Raw genomic sequence first — 21,756 nt, 5'->3', positions numbered from 1 at the left:
CTTCTCAAAGGCATCTTAGCTTTGCAGTTTCTCTTGAGCTTTGCAGCTCAGCGTATTAGTCGAGAGGGACTCGGCTTTCATTGCTTACTCTGACGGGGAGGGTCCTAGTGATCTAGTCCTTTTCAGGGAATTCCTGAAGCTAGTTGAGTTGTCTGCCATCCTTAAAGAGCCATCCCTGCAGGATGAAGAGGTGGTTCAGTGATTAAGAGTACTAGTTGCTCGATTTCAGCACCACGTGGGACCACACTACTGTCTTTAGCCGTGGGATCCAGTGCCCTTGGTGGCCTCTGAAAGACATTTTTTTACATTTGTGTGTGTGCTCAAGCCAGGCGACTCACAGAAGGGGACATCAATGTGTGGACTCAGTTGGCCTCTGGTTTTCAGGTTTGAGTTCTTGGCTTGGGGGAACATCCTAGGCTTTGGGATTGAAGGACCTTAGGGCTCCCTCATGCACTCTGGGTGGGCTTGGTTGTCAAAACCAATCTCTAGGCACAGGAGCTTCCCACTTTGAACTGGGTACTAGACCGATGTTGATGCCTTAGCCACCTTGGGAGCTCGCAAAAACAAGTTTACTGAGGCTTTTCTATGGGTAGATCTGTGCCCTGTGGCAAAGCCTTGGAGTTTTGGAGAATACCCCAAGAGTGGAAGAGTGGTGTCCTGTACTTGTAAACCTAGCATTTAAGAGACTGAAGCAGGAGGACTGCCAAATTTTACAGCCAGCCTAGATTATGTAGTGTGTACCGGGGTGCAACGTAATGACACCTTTCCTCAAGGCAAAAGGGTAAATGAAGCGCGGAGCTGGAGAAATTGCTCCGCAATTAAGGATATGGAATGTTTTCAGAAGTCGGAAGTTCATTAAAACAGGCAGAAGCAAGTAGATCTCTGTGACTAGTACAGAAACCATTCCGCGTCCCGCCCCACCTCCCCCCCGACAAACACAAACTGGGGGCTTTGATTGGGTTGTCAAAAACTGTCCCTCGGCAGTAGGGATTTAGGAAAATGAAGACTCCCATTACATCTTCAAAAAAGCCCCAGCGTTTTTCGAGGTGGGATACAGAGCAAGAGGACCGACCGCTCGGCCGGCCTCTGGCAGAGGGGTTCCGTCACTAACTGTCCTTCCGTGCTCGTAATTCCCTACAGAGAGCAAAGCTAACCTCTCTAGTTACAGCAGCATTTTCGTGGGTTTATTAAAGAACGGAGCAGCGCCCCCACCCCAGTTTTTCCTGAGCGCGCACGCCAGCTGGCCTTCCCGCGCCGGAACCGAGGCCACGCCCCTACCCGGCGGGGCCACGCCCCCTGCGAGCCGGAAGCTGCTGACAGGTCCGAGGAAAGCCGGGATCGGCGCGGCCAGCCGCGTGTGCGCGGGAGGTGCCGCAGGCGCAGACTCCCGGCGGTCTCCGCGGCGCGGGCTGGCGCGGGCGCACGCCGCAGGCCCGCACGGTCCCCGCCCGGGGGCGGGATGGCGGCCAGCCTGTGGATGGGAGACGTGAGTGAGGGCCGCCCCGGCTTCGAGGAGGACGAGAGGGTCTCGAGTCGTGGGGGAGGGGCCTCGGGTCCCAGGAGGGCGGACGTGAGCAGGAAAGGTTTTGGTGACAGAAGGCAAGCCAGGCTGGGTGTAGTGACGCACGCCTTAAGCCCCGCGCTTGCGAGGCAGAGGCAGAGGCAGGGGCACCGCCACAAGTTCGAGGCTCCGCAGAGAGCTCTAGGCCAGCTTGGGCTTCGTAGCGAGGCCCTGGCTTACCTCGGCCCTAGTGGGAAAAGTCAGGATGAAGATTCACCAGATACTGAATCTATGTGCTAGCGGCCCTCTGGGTCTCTTCTGGGAAAGAAAAGATTTTGGGGGGTAAGGTGGGAAGAACCCCAGGGATTGAGGGGTCTCCTTCGACGGCGTGGGGAGTTCTAGAGGGGAGATGCTTTTGTTTGTTTTGTTTTGAGAAGGAGTCTCTCACGTAGTAGATGGAATTCACTATGTAGACCTAACTGGCCTCGAACTCACAGAGGTCTGCCCCCACTACTGAGGAGTGGGGTTAAAGGCGCGTGCCAGGACTCCCAGCAAGGGGAGCGATCTGAAGTAAAGGAGTTGTTTGGAACCGTGCGCTCTCTGTGGAGGAAGGCCTGGCTCTGCCCTGGACGGAGTGGGAGAGGCTTGATCCTTATGGGGCTGCTGACATGGGCCTGAGCCTCTCTGCTCTGGTTTTTATGCAGCTGGAACCCTACATGGATGAGAACTTCATCTCTAGAGCCTTTGCCACCATGGGGGAGACCGTGATGAGCGTCAAAATTATCCGAAACCGCCTCACTGGGTACATCTCCGTTTCCATCTTTCCAGTGCTCGCTTAATAAGGCTTGCTGTTGTCATTCAAGAGAATAAACCCCGCACGGAGTCAGGGCTTCTCACCGTCCCTAGCAGAAGTGATCACACAGTATTAAAGAAGGAACAAGGAGGCCGGGGTGGCGTGCCGCGCAGAAGCCCTGAGTATTTCAGGTTTCAGTATCCCAGTGTTTCAGGGAAGGATGCTGGAACCGGTGTTTGAAAACTGTATTGTGTGATCTTTCATGTTACTTGTGTGTTTCGTTTATCTTTATTTTATTTTACTTTGAAACAAGGGCTTGCCTTAGTACCATAGGCTGGCTTCAGACTTATGACAGTTCTGCCTCTGCCTCCCAAGTTCTGGTTCTTTTTTTTTTTTTACGATCCAGGAGAGGTGGTGCATGCCTTTGATCTCAGTGTTCAGGGAGGCAGAGGCAGGCAGATCTCTGGGAGTTGAGACCACTGGTCTACAAACGGAGTCCAGGACAGCCAAGGCTACACAGAGAAACCCTGTCACAAAGAGGAAAAAAAAAAAGATTTTTACTTTAAGTTATGCGTGTATGTATGTAGGGGTAGGGTGTGCATGAGTTCACATGCCCCTGGAGGCCAGAGGTGTCAGATCCTGTAATGTGGCCCTGCATGGTTGCTGGACATCAAACTGAGGTCCCTTGGAGAGTAGTACAGAACTCTTAACTGCTGAACCATAGCTCCAGTTCTCCTTTTATAGTTTTCAGCCAACTCACCCACAATCCTCCCTACCGTTTAGAGTTCAGAAGTACAAGGTTTGAGGTGGGGAGGGCACTGAGGTGACTCCACAGTCAAGCAGAGGTACTTGCCTCATAAACCTGTTGATTTGACTTGGAAACCCTGAACGCATGATACATTCTGCAGAATTCTCAAATAATTGATGAACCTTGGTGGCGCATGCCTTGGGAGGCCAGAACAAGCCAGAGCTATATGGTGATACCTGTCTCAAAAAGCAAACAATTTTCAAATACTTAATAGAAATATTAAAGACTTTTAAAAGGAGCTGGCCATGGTAGCAATAATCCCAGAATTCTGGAGGCGGAAGTTGAGGTAAGTGGATCTCTGTGAGTTCAAGGCCTGCCCAGCCTACATATTGAGTGCAAGGGCAAGTCGGGCTCCATAGTGAGAACCTATGTCAAACAAAAAATGTAAAATACTCATGTTATAGTGTAGACTGGCCTTGACTTCACTATGTATCCAAGACTGTCAGTGAACTTGAGGCAATCCTGTAGTGTCAGCTTCTAAACTTCACAGTCTAAAGTGTTCTAATTATAGGCATGTGCCACTATGATGAGCAACTTTCAGCATACAAGAGACAACCTTTTCCCTTTCCCCATGACACTCCCCTGCCCTCAAGCTGAACACAATATAGGCAGACTCTTATATGTGTTTGGCAGGTGCTTTAATGTGGCCTTTTGTGTGTGTGTGTGTGTGTGTGTGTGTGTGTGTGTGTTGTTGTTGTTGTTGGTTTTTCAAGTCTGTGTAGCCTTGGCTGTCTGGAACTCAGTATGTGACAAGGCTGGCCTCATCTTCAGAGATCCACTTGCCTCTGCCTCCTGAGGACTGGGGATTAAAGGTGTGTGTCACCAGCTCAATGTAGGCTTTTTAAATAGGTAAAATTCCTTACCTTCTGGAGTAATTTCTTCTGGTCTTGTCTTGTCTCTGGGGCTAGTCTTAATTTCTTCTAAACTAGATAATGGATCCGAAGGGTTGAGTGGGTCACACAAAGGGTTTTTGCCAGTGTTTCACAGGTGATGTCACGGATACATAAGTGTTATTAAATAAGTCAGGGACTTGCCACATCCACAGCCCTTGTCTTTACATTTGTAAGTTATTTCTGATCTGGAATACAGAGTGGAATAAAAATAGTGTGGCTCAGGGGCTGGAGAGATGGCTCAGAGGTTAAGAGCACTGGCTGCTCTTCCAAAGGTCTGAGTTCAATTCCCAGCAACCACGTGGTGGCTCACAACCATCAGATCTGGTTCCCTCTTCACGCAGGCAGAACACTGTACATAATAAATAATCTTTAAAAAAAAAATAGTGTGGCTCTATAAGAAAAAAAAAACAGTTTTTGAAAACCATTTTTTAAACTGGGTGGTGTGGTACATGCCTTTCATCCCAGCATTTGGAAGGCAGAGGCAGGTAGATCTCTGTGAGTTCAAGGCCAGCCTGTCTGGTCAATAGAGTGAGTTCCAGGACAGCCAGAGCTATACAGTAAAGCCTGTCTTTTTTTGTTGTTCTTTTTTTTTTTTTGACAGGGTTTCTTGACTCAGAGATCCACCTGCCTCTGCCTCTCCGAGTGCTATAAAACCTGTCTTAACAGAAAAGAGGAAAAAAAAAAAAAGAAAGGAAGCCATTTTTTTTCTCTCTTCAGGCCAAGATGCAGCTAGGTATCTTTATCACTCTTTCTTTGCTTGTTTCCAGAATCCCAGCTGGCTACTGCTTTGTGGAATTTGCAGATTTGGCCACAGCCGAGAAGTGTTTGCACAAAATTAACGGGAAACCCCTTCCAGGAGCCACACCTGTAAGGACATTTGGATGATGATGACCTTGCCGTTTGTGTTGTTGTTAATTACCACCGCATAGTGGATTGCTACGGGATACTTCCAGCGTTTTATTTAATCCTGTAGCCACCTGCACAGTAGGCTGTTGTCTTTGATCAACCAGGAAACTGAAGCACACATGAATTGCTGAAGGCAATGCAGGTAGTCAGTGGCGGAGCCAGGATTCAGGGGATTAACTGCCTCCAAAACCCAAGCCCTTTCCACTCTGCAGTACTGCCTTTATGACAGAAGATCCAAAAACTGGGCTGGGGGTGTAGCTCGGTGGTAGAGTACTTACCTAGCATGCTCAAGACCCTGGGTTCAATCTCCAGCAAAAAAAGATTTGAAATTCTAGGTCTTTTCCTGGTTGAGAATCTAGAACAGGCTGGCAGCAGCAAAAACACATTTCAAGAGAGTTACATTCTGCTCTTCCTACAGTTAGCTTACAGCTGTACCACCTGCCACCCCTGGGCTCATAGAACCATGGAGCTGGCAGTGCCCTTAACGGAAAACCCTGCAACCCCTTCCTCTTATACAGGAGAAAAGCTGAGGCTTAGAGAGGGGGAGATGTTTTGGCCAAGGTAATTTATTTCAGTTTTTTTCAAATATTGTTTGGCCTTTGAAAGACCCTTCTCTGTTTTAGTTTGTCCATGTGTTTTTAAATTTCCAGGCAAAACGTTTTAAACTGAATTATGCCACTTACGGAAAACAACCAGACAACAGGTAAGTAAGGCACCTCACCAACGTGGGTCAAACCCCAGTATATGTCTGGACAGAGGCACAAGACGTTATGGTGCCAATGACTGCCAAAAGGAGGGTGGAGAGTTGACTCCGGGCATAATTTGCCCCCTTCTGAAGGACAACTCTCTCCTACCCCCTGGCCTCCATCAGGTCAAGGTCATGCCTTTCCTTCTTTGGATGGCTCTTTTTAGTGGAGGGGACATGGTCTTCGATGTATCCCAGACTGGCCTCACGGTCCCTGTGTAGTCGAGGGTGACCTGAAAATTCTAATCCTCTGCTTCCGTCTGCCTCCCAAGTGCTGGGATTAAACGTGTGTGCTTCCACCCCCGGTGTGTTAAGTGTTGGAGATACACATTGCTTATAATTGAAGCCAGCACTTTGCGCAAGGAAAGTGTCTTCGTCATTGTGAAGATTTCTGTGGAGAGACCCAATGGCCAAGGCAACTCCTATAAAAGAAAGCGTTTACCTGGAGGCTTGCTCATAGTTCCCGAGGTTTAGCCATTATCATCAGTCCTGGCAGGGAGCATGGCCGCAGGCATTGCAGGAGTAGTTGAGAATGGCACCTGACCTTTAGGTAGATAGAGACACTGGGCTCTCGCGGGCATTGAAACCTCAAAGCCCGCCCCAGTGACAAGCTTTCCTAACAAGGCTTCACATCCCATCAAAGAGCTCTCCTCACTGGAGCCTAACTATCAAACATAGTGCCTCTGGGGACCATTCTTATTCAAACCACCACAGAAAGCAAAAACTATATCTTCAGCCCTGGCTGTTATTTTATTTTTGTTTTTCAATACAGGGTTTCTCTGTGTGGCCTTGGTTTTCCTGGAAGTCACCCTGTAGAACAGGCTGGCTTCAAATTCAGAGATCTACCTGCCTCTCCATCCTGATTGCAGAGATTAAAGGCATGTCCCGCCCCCTGGCATTAATTTTTGTTTTATTGAGACGGCCCCATTGTGTAGCCTACACTGAGCTAGAATTCTCTAGGTTGCCCAGGCTGGTCTCAACTCACAGCAGTCGTCTTTATGCCTCACGGGCACTTGAGACGTTGGATGTGTGCCTCCATGCTCGGCGGTGTCATGCCTGTTCTCTGTTTGGTCCTACCTCAGCTTTCCACCCTGTTAACTTTACGGGTTTTGAGGTTTTATTCAGTACAGATCTGCTTATTGTAACAATATGAATTGATTAGCATTTCCAATGGCTCTCTGGAAATATTTGTCTACGAATACTTGGGGATTCAGCAGTTCAGGCAAGAATAGGTATTCTATTCTACCTCTTTCACAGGGCTTCTTATTTAGCAATGGTTCTTCAGCCCCATCTCAGCCTCCAAACACGACACTGTGGTCAGGCATGGTGGCACCCTGTCATCCCTGCTCTCGGCACTTAGGAGGTGGAGACAAGAGATGGCAGGATGGAGGTAATCCTGAAATACATAGTGAGTTCTGAGCTAGTCAGGGCTTCATAATGAGCCACTTACTCCAACGAAGCACTTGAGTTGTTCCCTTAGTTGTTCAATGGTTTTTCTAAGACAATGTCTGAGAAGCTTTACCAAGCTTGTTATCCATTGACCCTGAAAGTCCATTTTTCCAAACTTATTCATGGTCTGTACAAGGAGTACCCTCACAAGTACTTATTAAAACATGCGTGTGATAGGAAATGTTGAGAATCCCAGATAGCCTGATAATAATAGTGGCTCAGGTCAATCAGAAGATCTAGGTCATTTTAAGCAAAATGTAGAGCTCAAGGCTAGCCTGAGCTATATGAGACAGTGGCCTAGGGAGATGGGTTAGCAGTTGAAGTGTATTGCTCCTACAGAGGACCCAAGTTAATTTTCACCACATACATAGGTATCATATAGCCAAGACAAGGTCTCATGTAGCCAAGGCCAGCTTTCAACTTGCTATATAGCTAAAACCCTGGCTACCTGGGAATTCACTCTGTAGACCAGGCTGGCCTCGAACTTAGATCCACCCATCTGTCTCCCCAGCTTCTTTGTGAGTTTGTTGTTTTATATGTGTGTGTGTGTGTGTGTGTATAATTTATTTATTTTTATTTTACATGCATTGGTGTTTTGACTGCCTGTGTGTCTCTGAATGTCGATCTAAGAGTTATAGACAGTTGTGAGCTACCATGTGGGTGCTGAGAATTGAACCTGGGTCTTCTGGAAGAGGAGCCAGTGCTGTGCTCCTGACCCCTGAGCCATCTCTTCAGACCCTGCTTTTGTTTGTTTGTTTGTTTGTTTGTTTTCAAGATTTTCGTATTTTAAGCCAGCTATGGTAGCTCACACCTGTAATTCCAGAACTTGGGGAGGCAGCAGCTGGCAATCTGTGATTTCAAGGCCAGCCTAATCCAAGACAGCCAAGGCTACACAGAGAAACCCTGTCTCATCTTGAAAACAAAGATTTGTTTATTTTATTTGTGTGGGCGTCTTGCCTGCGTGCGCATACATGTGCACCACCTGCCGTGGACCCCGGGACTGCCGTTACAGGCAGCTCTGAGCTGCCAGGTGGCTGTTGGGAACTGAACCCGGGTTCTCTAGGGGAACGTTCAGTGTTCCTAACTGCTGGAGCCATTTCTCCAGCCCCTCTTTGTGAGTTTTTATCTTCTAATTTTATGTATTTATTTATTTATTTAGGACTTATTTATTATTTATACAATGTTCTGCCTGCATGTGTGCCTGCAGGCCAGAAGACTAGATCTCACTATAGATGGTTGTGAGCCACCATGTGATTGCTGGGAATTGAACTCAGGACCTTTGGAAGAACAGCCAGTGTTCTTAACCTCTGAGCCAGCTCTCCAGCCCTTTATATTCTATTTTTATACAAAGAATATGTATCGGGACTGGAGAGATGGCTCAGAGGTTAAGAACACTGGCTGTTCTTCCAAAGGTCCTGAGTTCAATTCCCAGCAACCACATGGTGGCTCACAACCATCTATAATGAGATCTGGTGGCCTATCCTGGTACACAGGCACACATGCAGGCAGAACACTGTATACGTAATAAATAAATAATTTAAAAAAAAAAACAAAAAAAAAAAAACAAAGAATATGTATCAACATTTCTAGAAAAATCTTGCTGACCCTATTCTAACAGAGTTTGAGCATTTCATCTTAACTAGGTTTAAGCCTTTAGAAGATAAGCGTCTTATTTTATCAATACATTGAACACATGTCTAGCTTTTGATCTATCCCTTCATCTGTGCTCTTTCTCTCTGGTTTTGTTTCTCTCTTAGCTCTCTTCCTTCTTTTTCTTCTCTCTTCTCACTTTTTTTGTTGTTGTTCTTGTTGTTTTGTTTTTGTTTTTTGACACAGGGTTGCTCTGTTATTAAGCCCTGGCTGTCCTGGAATTGTTTTGTAGACCCAGCTGGTCTGGAACTCAAAGAGACCCGCCTGCCTCTGCTTCCAAGTGCTGGGATCAAAGGTATGCACCACCACACCTGGCTTCTCTATTTTTTACAAGGTGTCACTGTAGCCTTGGCTACCCTAGAAACTCATATAGGTTGGCCTGCTTCTGGAGCTTGCTCTGCAGACCAGGATGGCCTTGAACTCACAGAGATCCACCTGCCTCTGCCTCCTTGAGTGCTGGGACTACAGACGTGCATAACTGCTTTGGGCTTCAGAGACCTCTTAATGGTTAAAGCCAGACAGGTATTTTGTAGTGTTTGGAAAATTCAGGGCATGATGCTGCTTCCATAACTCCTTTGCCAGAGGCACAAAGAACTATAATGCTAGGCTAACTAAGCCTCACACACGAGGTACTGGGTTTGAGTGGGTGTGTCTGATTAAGTGGGCAAATCATATTTGATGTTCTTGAGAAGGCTCTAGAGACTTACCTCAACTATGCCAGTACTAATTTAGTTCCAGCACTCAGGAGGCTTAGGCAAAAGGAGTTCTGGGGGGTTAGGGCCAGCCTGGGCTCCATAGCAAAACCCCTTGTCTTAAAAAGGAAAGGGGGAGAAAAGGAAGATTTCAGAGACTGAAAGCAGGATTTTGATTTTTTTTTTTTTTCTCCTTCCTCTTCTCTCCCCTCAGCCCTGAGTACTCCCTGTTTGTGGGGGACCTGACCCCCGACGTGGATGATGGCATGCTGTATGAGTTCTTTGTCAAAGTCTACCCCTCCTGCCGCGGAGGCAAGGTGGTTTTGGACCAGACAGGCGTGTCTAAGTAAGGCCTTACCTGCTTTTCATGTTCTCTCTTTGTTCTGCATTCTTACCCCCTGGGTGAAGTGTCATAGAGACACCAGGGTGGGGTGGTGGCTCAGAGAGCAAGCTTATGAGCCAAGCAGCCTGGTTAGAACCTCAGCTTCATCACTGACAGTAACTGGGCACTAGACAAGTTATAGATAGACACTCCCTGACTATGTTCTAATCTACAAATTGAGGTAATCTAATAGTGACATTTAGGATTGACATGAGAATTACAGGAAATAGTATACCTAATATTGCTGTATTTATTTCTGTTACTAAGGATTTCTGCGTGGTTAAAAGTGTTATAGTTTAGCCTAATGTGGCAGTGTGCACCTGTATTCCCAGCACTTGGGAAGTAGAAGCAGGAGAATCAGAAAGTCAAGGCCTTCCATCTTTGAATATACAGTGAGTTCAAGGCCAGCCTGGGCTACATGAGGCTCTTTCTTAATACACCCCAAAAAAAGAAAGAAAGAGGTAATTTCATTTTAAAATGGAGAGACATGTCAACAGTTGGAAGGTAGAAGCTAAGGATTTTGAACTGAAGCCAGGCTAAGCTGCAAAGCAAGACCCTAACTCAAAAAAAAAAAAAAAAAAAAAAAAAACTCAGGCTGTCCTTATTAGCACAGGTCTGTAATCCCATCTGCCGAGCTGAGGCAGAAATATTGCAAATTCAGGGTTTTTATGTGCTGCACAGTAAGTTTAAGACTGGCCTAGGTAGCCCATATGGTGACACACCCCTGTAATCCTAGCACTCAGGGAGGCAGAGGCAGGCTGATCTCTGAGTTCAAGGCCAGCCGGGTCTACAAAGTGAGTCCAAGGCTACACAGAAAAACCCTGTCTTGGGGGAAAAAGAAAGAAGGAAAAAAAGACTGGCCTAGGCAACTTAGAAAAACTCTATCTCTAAATAAATAAATAAGGATGACAACCTGGTCTACAGAGCAAGTTCCAGGACAGCCAGGCCTATGCAGAGAAACCCTGTCTGGAAAAAAAAATAAAAATAAAGACAATCAAAGGACTGGGATGTAGCTTAGCATTAGGGAGTTTGCTTAGCATGTCCAAGGTCCTGAGTTTGAGTTCCCAACTCCAAGAAGGAAGGAAGGAAGGCTCTTTTTATTTTTATTTTTAGTTTTTACTGTGCACGGCATTGAACAGTATGGTATCCCCCATTCCAAGAAAGGCGCATTCTTTTTGTATGTTAGTACTCAGGGCTGCACCCCAGGACTTAGTCGTCTAAGCCAGTGCCCTGCCACAGAGCCACTTCCTCAGTCCTGTCTCCGCTTTTCTTTCCGAGTGGCCATAGCTGGTCCGACACTCACAATTCTCCATGTTCAGCTTCCTTACTACAGGTGTGTGCTACCCCCAGCTAACAGGCTGATTCTTGATTCATGGTAGTTGTCACCCTCGGGCTTGGGGAGTGTGACGTAGAGTTAAGTCCGATTTCTGATGTGTGTGACTCTGGGCTTATCAAAGCCCTCTGAACTTTGGCTGCTCTTGAGTGTGGTGTGGTACTCCATGTGACGAGATAACAGAATGTCCTCAGCACCTGGTCAGTGCTTGCTCACTAATTGTAGGTATCAGGAGCCAGGTCTGCCTGTAACTGCTACAACAGAGCAGAAAGTCTGAAAAGTGTGACGCCAGCTTTACCTGTCCCCATAGCTACACAGCGGAGACAGGTGCCCATCACTGGTTTGGTGGGAAGCTCCCTGTGGGAAGGAGCATGAAGGTGTGGAGGAGAATGGGTAACTGAACTGAAAGAAGGGGTTCCCACAATGTCAGGGTCATACTGTGCGTTAACCTGACTGCTCTGCCCTGTGTGTGATGAACTCACTCTCCCTTCTCAGCCCTTTTTCCTTTGTGCTTCAGTCCACCTCTTTTCCCACTCTTCTTTTCCAAGTTTCCTCTTGTAGGCTTGTTGTGGAAAATTACTATTTACTATTGATATATCTTTTAATTAAGCAGTGATTAGTCCTAAACAGCTGTGTAACCAAATCACCACACAGAGACTAGGATTTATTTAATTAACCTAGAACACAGTGCTGGGCAAGAGTTACTCCATCCTAAACCTCCAAGCCCAGATAGTTCCCTACCATTTAGATTTCACCCATTATACTTGCTTTTAGTCATATCTTAGGTCTGGTTCATTTCTCCACATGGTTCCAAGACCTCTCCTTCAGATTCTCCTCCTCTCCTTTCTGCTTTCTTACTTTTCCTCCCCCTCCAAACCAGGATGTCCCACCCTATCTTCTCCACTGCTCAGCATTGTGACCGGTTGTTTTAATTGACAATATAGAGAACAAATGGTGGCATGTTTACACAAACTTGAGACAGGTGATGCTTAGAATAAGCGTCACAATGCAATGTCTGGATTGAAACCAGATAGTGGGGTAGAGAAATCAGCATTTGAATGAACAAGGGTAAATTGTATACATTCCAAAAGAACATTATACCAACATTTAAGTCCAATAAGGACTCCTTTTCATTCACTACAATAATAATTACAAAATTATGAAAACTACTAGGTAAAATTTCCATGTGCAATGTCTAGTCCATGTGCATTTGGCAACTTAGGAGAAAGTATTTGATTATCTATCCTATCTTGACAAGCTTAGAGTTCTATACCTAAGTTAACTTCTGTTTTTATTGGTATTACCTATATGAAAACTATTTGGTCTTCAACCCCACTAGAGACTTGAGAAGGAATAAAATTAGTTACTAGGGTAAATAGGAAGTACATGTTAGCAGCTTCCAAAAAAAAAAAAATTGACAGGGATAGTTTGCTGCCTGAACAGTCATCCGTAACTCTCTACAATGTTGGAGCATCATCTTCAACCTTCTGGCTCAGAATATTTGACAGACATAAATGTGAAGCAGAAACTATTTAGGACTTGCTTACCCTGCCTTGGCAGAGTTCAGCAGTCTACTTGTCCTGCATTTAAGCTTACCCATTTTTGGCAGATTCTGTCTGTCATGAAGCAAGGGTATTTTCTTTACCCGAGTGGCTCGTTTGCCACATTTGAAGCCATCTTCATTTGGAGATTCTTCCATGTTCATCATCATCTTTGAGGTAGGCGGGGTGCTGCCAGGAGATAACCTGTCTCATTGTCAAAAATTCTTATAAATAATAAATTTTTAAATGCCAGATTCTGTAGGTCTCTGAAGTTTTCGAAGACTATCTTTATGTAATTGATCTGTCTACAAAATCATATCTATCTGTTAAACCTGTGATAAATTAGACTAATGTCTGACATGACTATGAGTTCATTAACTAGCAATTAACTTGCATTACCTAATATCCCAACCAGTTTTTAATAGCAGTTTAAAAATATTCGAAGTAACCTTGAATTTGTATCAATATACTAAAGTTTTTACCAATGTATCAAAAATAGAATTATTTTTGCATCAATATACAAAATCCTACACCAGAGTTAAAATTCACCTTATTTGAGAATAACAAATAAAACCCTAAGATGAGTAGATTCAATAATCTATCTTTAGTCTTATTCCTATAAGATATCTCTGTATTCCCTTTTCAACCCCTTTTCTCCTTATCTAAGAAAGAAAGATAGAGAAAAGCAAAAGGAAAAGAGAAAAGTCCCTGAGTCTAACCTTGTTTCTCTCTGAATAAGACCATGAATAATTTATAAACATCTCCCAGTGACAATAAACATTCGTAGCCATAGAAAACAACCAAAAACTTACCCAACCCCCAAACCCCCCCCCCCCCCCCCCCCGCCAAGGAAAATTCGACGTTGTTCTCATGGATTTCTTCTAGCTGACATTTTGGACACACAGAAATCCTGTTAGGGAGCCCAAAGAAAATTGGGGAAAAAAATGGTTAATTAAGCAAGCAATAACATTTGTGGTCCAGTCTTTAAAAGTTGAGAAATTTTAGGCTTAATAGAAGTCCTGTTTGGAACAGTTTAAAATACTGGACCAACTGAGATTAGTAGCTTTCTTCAAAGCTCTCTTGGGAGCAGGCTTTAATGAGAAACAGCAATTGAAGCAGTTGAGGCAGGAACAAGCAGAATGCTGGAACATGCAAGATGCTACAATAGATATGTCAATGTCTCAGCATACTGGAAGGATGAATTCTGTCAGGTTTGATCCAGCGTCTCTGGTGTCCAGTCCTTTTGTTCTGCAAACATGTAATTTCTCACAAGCATTATACAGTTCTAAAAATTATAAATGTATGAGATGTTCAGGATGAAACTAAACTGTAAATCAATATTATCTATGCCAATTAAAAGAAGGGCATAATAAATTTTGAGAATATTGTAGCCAAGGATTTATTGGCCATGTATTCTTGAAGTTCTGGCTGCAGACATATTTTATGTCTCAGTCAGTTTTAGAGTTGTTCCCAAGTAAAGGGCTCAGCAGTATAAGTTACCATTATTATTGAACATACAATCAAAACAAGGTTGGATAGATCAAAATATCTTTTTTTGGCCCTGAAGGTTTAGGATGGAGTAACTATTGCCCAGCATTGTTCTCTAGGTTAATTAAATAAAACCTTGTCTCTGTGTGGTGATTTGGTTATACAGCTGTTTCGGACAACTGCTGCTTAACTAAAAGATAGCTCAATAGTAAATATTAATATACCACAACATAGGCTTCATCACATTTGTGATCTAAATAGTGTATTGGGATTTGTTTGTTTTTTTTTATTCTCCCTCCAGGGGCTATGGTTTTGTGAAATTCACAGATGAATTGGAACAGAAGCGAGCCCTGACGGAGTGCCAGGGAGCAGTGGGACTGGGCTCTAAACCTGTGCGGCTGAGTGTGGCCATCCCCAAAGCGTGAGTCCTGCAGAGAGCAGAGGCTCTGGACTAGCCTGGGGCCCTCTTTGGCTGTTTGCTGAGTCAGGATGTCCATACGTGGGACACAAGGCTGCAGAGAGGCAGAGGTCACAGATACTGTGTGCCTTGGTTAGGCGGGGTGCAGGGATGAATTAATGCAGCCACACACCCCTGGAAGCTTATAGCTAGGGTCAGACATCGAGGGCAGGAGCAGGAGAACAATTTGCTTCTCTGTCCTTAATTTTGCCCAGCAGTTTCTTTGCCCAGCTGCTGTTTAGAAATTATCTCTAGAATCAGAGTTAATTCTTTCAGTTTTAGCTTTATTTATATTGAGGCCCACAAAGTTCCTGTTAGTATCTGTTGCAGTGGAATGAAATGGCTAAGAATTCTAAACAGTTGGGGCTGGAGAGATGGCTCAGCAGTTAAGAGCATAGATTGCTCTTCCAGAGGATCCAATACCTTTCCACAGTTATACATGCAGGCAAAACACCAGTGCATATAAAATAAAAGATAAATAAATCATTTTAAAAAGGAATTCTGGACAGCTTCTGAAATATTGTATGCCTCACTGTTAACTAGCTAGGTAGAAAAACTCTTGTAAGTCCAAGTGTGTGAATTACATAAAACAATTTTTCTATCAGTGACTTACTTTTTTTTTTTTTAAGAGACAGGGTCTCTCTGATTACACATAGCTTCTTTGTTTTGTTCTTTGAGACAAGGTTTTACTATCTATCCTTGACTGGCCAGGAACTCACAGAGACCCACCTGCCTCTGCCTTCAAGTGCTGGCATTAAAGGTATATGCCATCATCTTTAATATAACAATTCTTTATTGGGGGGGGGGGGTTGTTTCAAGACAGAGCTTCTCTGTGTAGCCTTGGCGGTCCTAGACTCACTTTGTAGACCAGGCTGGACTCAAACTCACAGAAATCCGCCTGCCTCTGCCTTTCTGAGTGCTGGGATCACAAGTGTGTGCCGTTGTGCCCAGCTGAGTGGCTGTTCTTACCCTTCAGCCAATGCAGTACTTCACAGCAGGTGATTTCGCTCACTAGGAGGCATTGGTGGCATGTGGAAAGAAAGACCTTAGGTTCTCAGAAGAGAGGATCTGCTAGTAGCTATGGGTGCTGCTCCACGCACAGGGCAGCCCTTTAGCTAGGAACCCCTTTACTGGCAGAAGGAACAGAGCTGAGAAGTACAGGGGTGGCCAAACTTGATAGACCTTCCACCTGACCATGTTGACAAAGCGGAGACTTGAATGTTCTACAGGGTCTCTCTGTAGTAGCCCTGGCTGGCCCAGAGCTTGCTGTGTAGATCAGGCAAGACTCAAACTTAGGAGGCTGACATGGGAGGACCAGACTTTCAGGACAGCATTTCAAAATCATGTGGTGCAGACAAGCAAACTGAAATTTAAAAAGTAATTATCATCGCTGGCTGGTAGTGGTGCATGCCTTTAATCCCAGCACTTGGGAGACAAAGCTGGTGGATTGCTGTGAGTTTGAGGCCAACCTGGTCTAAAGAGTGAGTCCAGAACAGCCAGGGATACCAGAGAAACCCTGTCTCAAAAAAAAAAAAAGTAATTATTTCTCAGTTCCCTTCCAAGTTCATATACTACATATAAGTCAATTTACATGTGGTAGGATTTACTTCTTGTATAATTCTGGGGTTCAATTCCAGAGTCTTTCACTCCGTTTTGAATTTAATAAGTAATATTTATTCTTTATTTTTTCTCAATTATTCCGTATACACACTATACACACTTTCCCATGCAGTTGCACAATTGTATGAATGTGGCTTTATTTGCTTTTTGGTGTGCTGGGTGTTAGACCTCACAACTGCTAAGCACTATGTTCCTGTCTATGATTTTATCTTTAACTGCTGCAACTTGCTCTTTTATGAATAAGTTCTGTGCAACAATTCCTCTGTTGTCCATCATTTGGGATGTTTCTGGTGTACTCCTATTTGCTCAGTAATTAGACTCTGGCAATATACCTGCAAACAGAAACAAAGGCCCATCTGTAAACTTCTAATTTGTTCTATCTGTGCCACTCTGAAGACTGTTGTTAGTCATCAGTACCCATCCCTGGGGAGATGTCGTCAAACCCTCAGGAAAAGGATGGTCAGGCCCTGGAGAGTGCCTGAAGGAGACACAGGGAGCCCAGTTAAGGAAGCTGAACCTTAGTTACTGTCAACAGAGTGTTAGAGATCCTTAGATTCATAAAGAGGGGTCAAAGAGCTAACTAGTGGGTATACCCAGCCCAGCGCTTGGCAGGTAGGACTGTTTGCCTACAGGTACAGCCTGCTGCAAAGCATCCTGGTCTAGAGGTAAAGGCTTCAGTAATCAGCAGTTGGATTTGCTTAGAGAGTCCCCTTCACTAAGCAAGGAGCTTAAAAGTGCTCAGTCAAGTGGTGCTGCCTTTGCAGGGCCTGGTATTCTCAGCTCCTGCTAACAGCTTCCTATCTGGCTTGATTAGCATAGCAATAGAATATACCAGTCAGGACAGAAGTAATTCTCCTGAGTCAGCTAGCTTTGTGATGGGTGGAGTGAGCCTCTGGATTTTTTGTGGTTTGGTGTCCCGGGACACTCTTAGTTCAAATTCATGAGTGGAAAACCATTGTCCTGGGCTTGAGCTTCACTTGTGTCCCTGAGATTTTCTTAGTTAGGATTGTCATTTAGATCTGAGTCTGTTTCCGAAGTTTCTTCATACACGTTTTTTGTGACTTTGAAAGCAGTGGCTCCTTTGTGGATTTGGCACCCTGTTGAGAGTGGCGGTGGTCACAGTACCCTTTGCCCTGGTGGAGTTTTAGTAATGTGAGAGTTAAGTCCAGCCCTAGTCCTAGGATTGGCCTCAGGCAAATCACTGGACTTTATTCTTTTTTCATAGAGACAGTCCTACTATTTAGAGCTGCCTTTGCCTCTCGAGGGCTGGCATTAAAGGTGAGGGTCATCACACCTGACTCTGGTTTTAAAATTTTGGAACGTTTTAAATCATTTTACTTATAGTGCATGTATGCCCACAAAGATGTGCACAGGCCCCCACTGAGCATGTGGAGTGGGTTCTTTCATCTTTTTGTCAGTTATCAGGCTTATGGATTTTTATCCACTGAGCCATCTTGTCCTTTTCAGAATGTTTAGAGGAGTTGGCGATTTAGCTCAGTGGTAGAGTGCTTGCCTTTCAAGCACAAGGCCCTAGGTTCAGTCCTCAGCTCTGGAGAAAACAACCAAAAAAAAAAAAAAAAAAAAAAAAAAGACAAAATAACAATGTTTAGAGACTCAACTTTCTCATTGGTGTGATGGAAATTATAAATAATGCCTTTATTATATATATCCCCAGCACTGCAGAAACAAAGTACAAATCCCAAGTAACTCATCAAATAAGGCAGCTCAGAGAGGCAGAAGCACATTGCTTATGTGCAAGACTGAATTCAGCTCCACAGCAAATTAACATTCCTGCAGGGACAGTAAGGCTACTGTTATGTGGGCAAGATAATGATAGTCTGTAGTTTGAAATCCATCTTTTTTTTTTTCCTTGTGGTTTTTCAAGACGTGGTTTCTCTGTGTAGCCCTGGCTGTCCTGGACATGCTTTGTATACCAGGCTGGCCTCTAGCTCACAGAGATCCGCCTGCCTCTGCCTCCCAAGTGCTGGGATTAAAGGTGTACACCCCCATTCCCAGCCCTTGAAACCCATCTTGAGTCATCTTTAACCCAGATTTTTAATTGATTTTTTATTTTTATTATTTTGGGGGGAGGGGTTTCTCTGTGTAGCCCTGGCTGTCCTGGAACTCACTCTGTAGACCAGGCTGGTCTCAAACTTGGAGATCTACCTGCTTCTGCCTCCTGAGTGCTGAGATAAAAGGTGGCTCCATCACCACCTGGATAGCCCAGATTTTTTATGTCGTGTTTTCATGAGCTTTTGCAACTGTCAGAGAAAAGAGCCTCCCCGGATCTTGAGAAAGGAGTTGGAGAGATGGCTCAGTGGTGAAGAGCACTGCCTGCTATCCCAGAGGACCTGAGTTTGGTTGCAAGCCCCCACATGGCAGCTTACTACTCTCTATAATGAGATTCAATGCCCTCTTCCGGTGTGCACATGTGCATGCAGACAAAATACACATATACATAAACTACAGAAACAAATATTTTATTAAAAGGATCTTGAAGAAAGAATTGGGCCTGACAAGCTGACAGTTGAGCCAGGAAAGCGTGTATCCTAGAGCAGGGATCCTGCAGGCAGACCGCCTAGGTTTATGTTTATTCCCTAGTCATGTAGCCCTGGCCCGGTCACAGAAACCCTCGCTCTGTGCCCTCATCTGTATGGCAGGGAGTGTGGAGGGCAACAGGAGTGAACCCTCCTAGAGCTTCGGCACGGTCCTTGCTCAAGGAAAGTGTCCTCTTACACTGGTTTTGTTTCGTGTAAGGAGCCGAGTAAAGCCAGTTGAGTACAACCAGATGTACAGTTACAGCTACAACCAGTATTACCAGCAGTACCAGAACTACTATGCGCAGTGGGGCTATGACCAGAACACGGGCAGCTACAGCTACAGCTACCCCCAGTACGGCTACACGCAGAGCACCATGCAGGTAACCACACTTGGCAACTCTTGGGTTTCATTTCGTCTCCAGGGACAATCATTGCTCACAGTAAATTGGTCATGGACTTGGGCTTTGAAAAAGTGGGGAAGGCTAGAGAGACCCAGTTCTGCTTGTCAGAAGCAGGCCAGGCTTTTGTCCTCACCCATCCTCTCCTCTCTTGACAGACATATGAAGAGGTCGGGGATGATGCACTGGAAGGTAAGAGTCCCCTCGTGCCTCTATTAGCTGTCCCACGGACCAGCCAGATGCTAGGAACACCAAAGATGTGTGTGCTTCCTTTGTTGTTTGGTTTGGTTTTTTGAGACAGTTTCTCCGTGTAGCCCTGGCTGTCTTGGAACTCCCTCTATAGACCAGGCTGGCCTCGAACTCACTGCCTTTCCCTCTATAGTGCTGGTATTAAAGGTGTGTGCCATCTGTTTGTTTTATTTAATGTGCGTTGGTGTTTTATCTGTATGTTTGTATAAGAGTCCTTGAACTTCTGGGACTGTAGTTACAAATAGTTGTGAGCTGACAGTAGTTGTGTAGGTGCTTAGAATTGAACCCTGGTCCTCTGGAAGAGCAACTAGTGATCTTAACCACTGAACCATCTCTCCAGCCCATACTTTGTATTTGTTTACCAGTAGGTGAGATTAATTAGGGTGTAAATTTTCTTTGGTTTATTTCTTCTTTTAATGCTGGGCATAGAACTCAGGGCCCGGATTATGCTAGAGAAGCTCTGACCACTGAGCTATCTCCCCTAGTCTACATGTATTTGAAATAACATCTTTTTTTATTAAAATAATAAGATCCTAGCATTTGGGAGGCTGGCACAGGAGTCCAGGCCAGCCTGGTCAGTGAGTTCCAGGAGAAAAGGTAGTTCTCAAAGAAAAATTAATGGGATTCAAAATTTAAGGAAAAAACAAAAACTGAAATGCAGTAAAAATCACCCTAACCCCACAAGCAGCCCTTGTTTTGGTTTGAGTATCAGGCTGGCCTTCACTGTAGCTATGGATGACCTTGATCTCCTGGTTCCTCCTGCTTTGCCACCAAGGGCTGGGCCTGGGATTACGGGCCTGCGCCACCACACTCAGCCCTAGCAGTTTTGTTTTTTTTCTTTTTTTGTTTTCAAGACAGGCTTTCTCTGTGTAGCCTTGACTGTCCTGGGACTCATTCTGTAGACCAGGCTGGCCTTAATCTCACTGAGATCCACCTGCCTCTGCCTTCTGAGTGCTGGAATTAAAGGTGTGGGCACCACCACCTGGCTGTTTTCTTAAAGTACAGCTGACTTTTAAAATGTCAGAAGGTTGAGACAAGCTGGTTCCTTGGAGTTCAAGGCTGGGTTGGGTTACATCATGAGACTTTGTATCAAAAGAAAGAAGACCAGGTGTCCTGGTACAAACCTTTAAACATAGCACCAGTGAGGCAAAGACGGGCATTTTTGAGTGTGAGGCCAGCCTTGTCTACATAGTGCTAGGAAGACTTGAGGGGGTGTTGCGGTGGAAACCAAGTCAGTTTGGTGTGATAGGACACGGCTTTAGTCCCAGCGCTGGTTCTAGACCAGACAGGCCGAGGCAGGATTGAGTGTGAGATGCACCTGGACCCCAAAGGTCTGATACGGGTTTTATATTTCTGTAGATGTTCTCAGGCTCCATCTGCCTCCACCTCCCAAGGAATGGAGTTTTACGGGTCCACCACACTTTGAAAATGTCATTTCTGAGACAGGACGAGGTCCCCCAGTTCATGAGATGGGGTCTTCCATTACATTTGTTTGGTTAAGGTGGCATTTTGGATTAATTTAACAGGAAACCTAGGACTACTGTTACAGAGAGGTGTGGCTGTGTACTTAAGGACAAACAGCAACCATCACATGCTCCAGTCATACTCCTCTGCCTCCTGGGTGGTTCTTTTGGCCTGTTTGACCTTACACTTACCTTTTCCTCCAGATCCAGCGCCACAGCTAGATGTGACCGAGGCCAACAAGGAATTCATGGAACAGAGCGAGGAACTGTATGATGCACTGATGGACTGTCACTGGCAGCCCCTGGACACTGTGTCTTCAGAGATCCCTGCCATGTTGTAGCTAGGACGTGGGGTAGACTTCTAGTGGGGCAATGGCTACTTTTCTATTGACACTTCTTTTTGAAATGGTTTGTAATGGTTTAATAAATTACTTTCCTGAGATTGTGAGCAACTTCTGCCTTAAATTTGGTTGTGAAAACCAACCAGGTCCCTTTCAAAATGCCTAGTAGTTCCACATGTCAGTCCTAACAGCACATCCTGGCTACACCCAGGAACGGTGAGAATGGCCTTTTTAGGTCACAAGATAATTGACAAGCAGGTGTAGCTTTGCTAGAGGTTGTCACAACATGCAAGAATCAGTGTTGTACAGACTTTTAGACCTTAATGGGGACTTGACAGGTCCTACCTCTGAAAGTCTAGACAGTAGAAAACCTCTCTAGCTCCCATAAAACCTAAACACTATTGCGCAGCCTTGGACAAAAGCTGAAACTTGGTAGGACATGCTAGATATAGCACTCAAAGCAGAGATGGGCCAGCCAGGCCTCGTCAGGCTCCTGGTGAGATTTAA

General features: G+C 45.2%; 1 protein-coding gene across 3 annotated transcripts; it reads left to right on the top strand.

The window, feature by feature from the left end:
* The first annotated feature begins 1,335 nt into the window (after positions 1 to 1,335).
* On the top strand, positions 1,336 to 21,356 carry Trnau1ap (tRNA selenocysteine 1 associated protein 1). 3 transcript variants are annotated; one of them, XM_055611400.1, is made up of 9 exons: positions 1,382 to 1,486; positions 2,206 to 2,303; positions 4,763 to 4,862; positions 5,552 to 5,604; positions 9,652 to 9,783; positions 14,483 to 14,602; positions 19,016 to 19,178; positions 19,355 to 19,388; positions 21,113 to 21,356. In XM_055611400.1, the coding sequence occupies exons 1-9, from the start codon at positions 1,460 to 1,462 to the stop codon at positions 21,247 to 21,249; spliced, it is 864 nt and encodes a 287-aa protein (XP_055467375.1). In that variant the 5' UTR covers positions 1,382 to 1,459; the 3' UTR covers positions 21,250 to 21,356. The 3 variants fall into 3 exon arrangements, with proteins under 3 accessions (XP_055467377.1, XP_055467375.1, XP_055467376.1); XM_055611402.1 differs by lacking the exon at positions 2,206 to 2,303 and having other exon boundaries at positions 1,336 to 1,486; XM_055611401.1 differs by lacking the exon at positions 14,483 to 14,602.
* Positions 21,357 to 21,756: the final 400 nt, after the last annotated feature.

Source organism: Psammomys obesus, unplaced genomic scaffold, assembly GCF_907164565.1.
Source record: "Psammomys obesus unplaced genomic scaffold, mPsaObe1.curated_primary_1811, whole genome shotgun sequence".
Taxonomy (NCBI): domain Eukaryota; kingdom Metazoa; phylum Chordata; class Mammalia; order Rodentia; family Muridae; genus Psammomys; species Psammomys obesus.
This window is presented reverse-complemented; position numbering and strand designations above follow the sequence as displayed.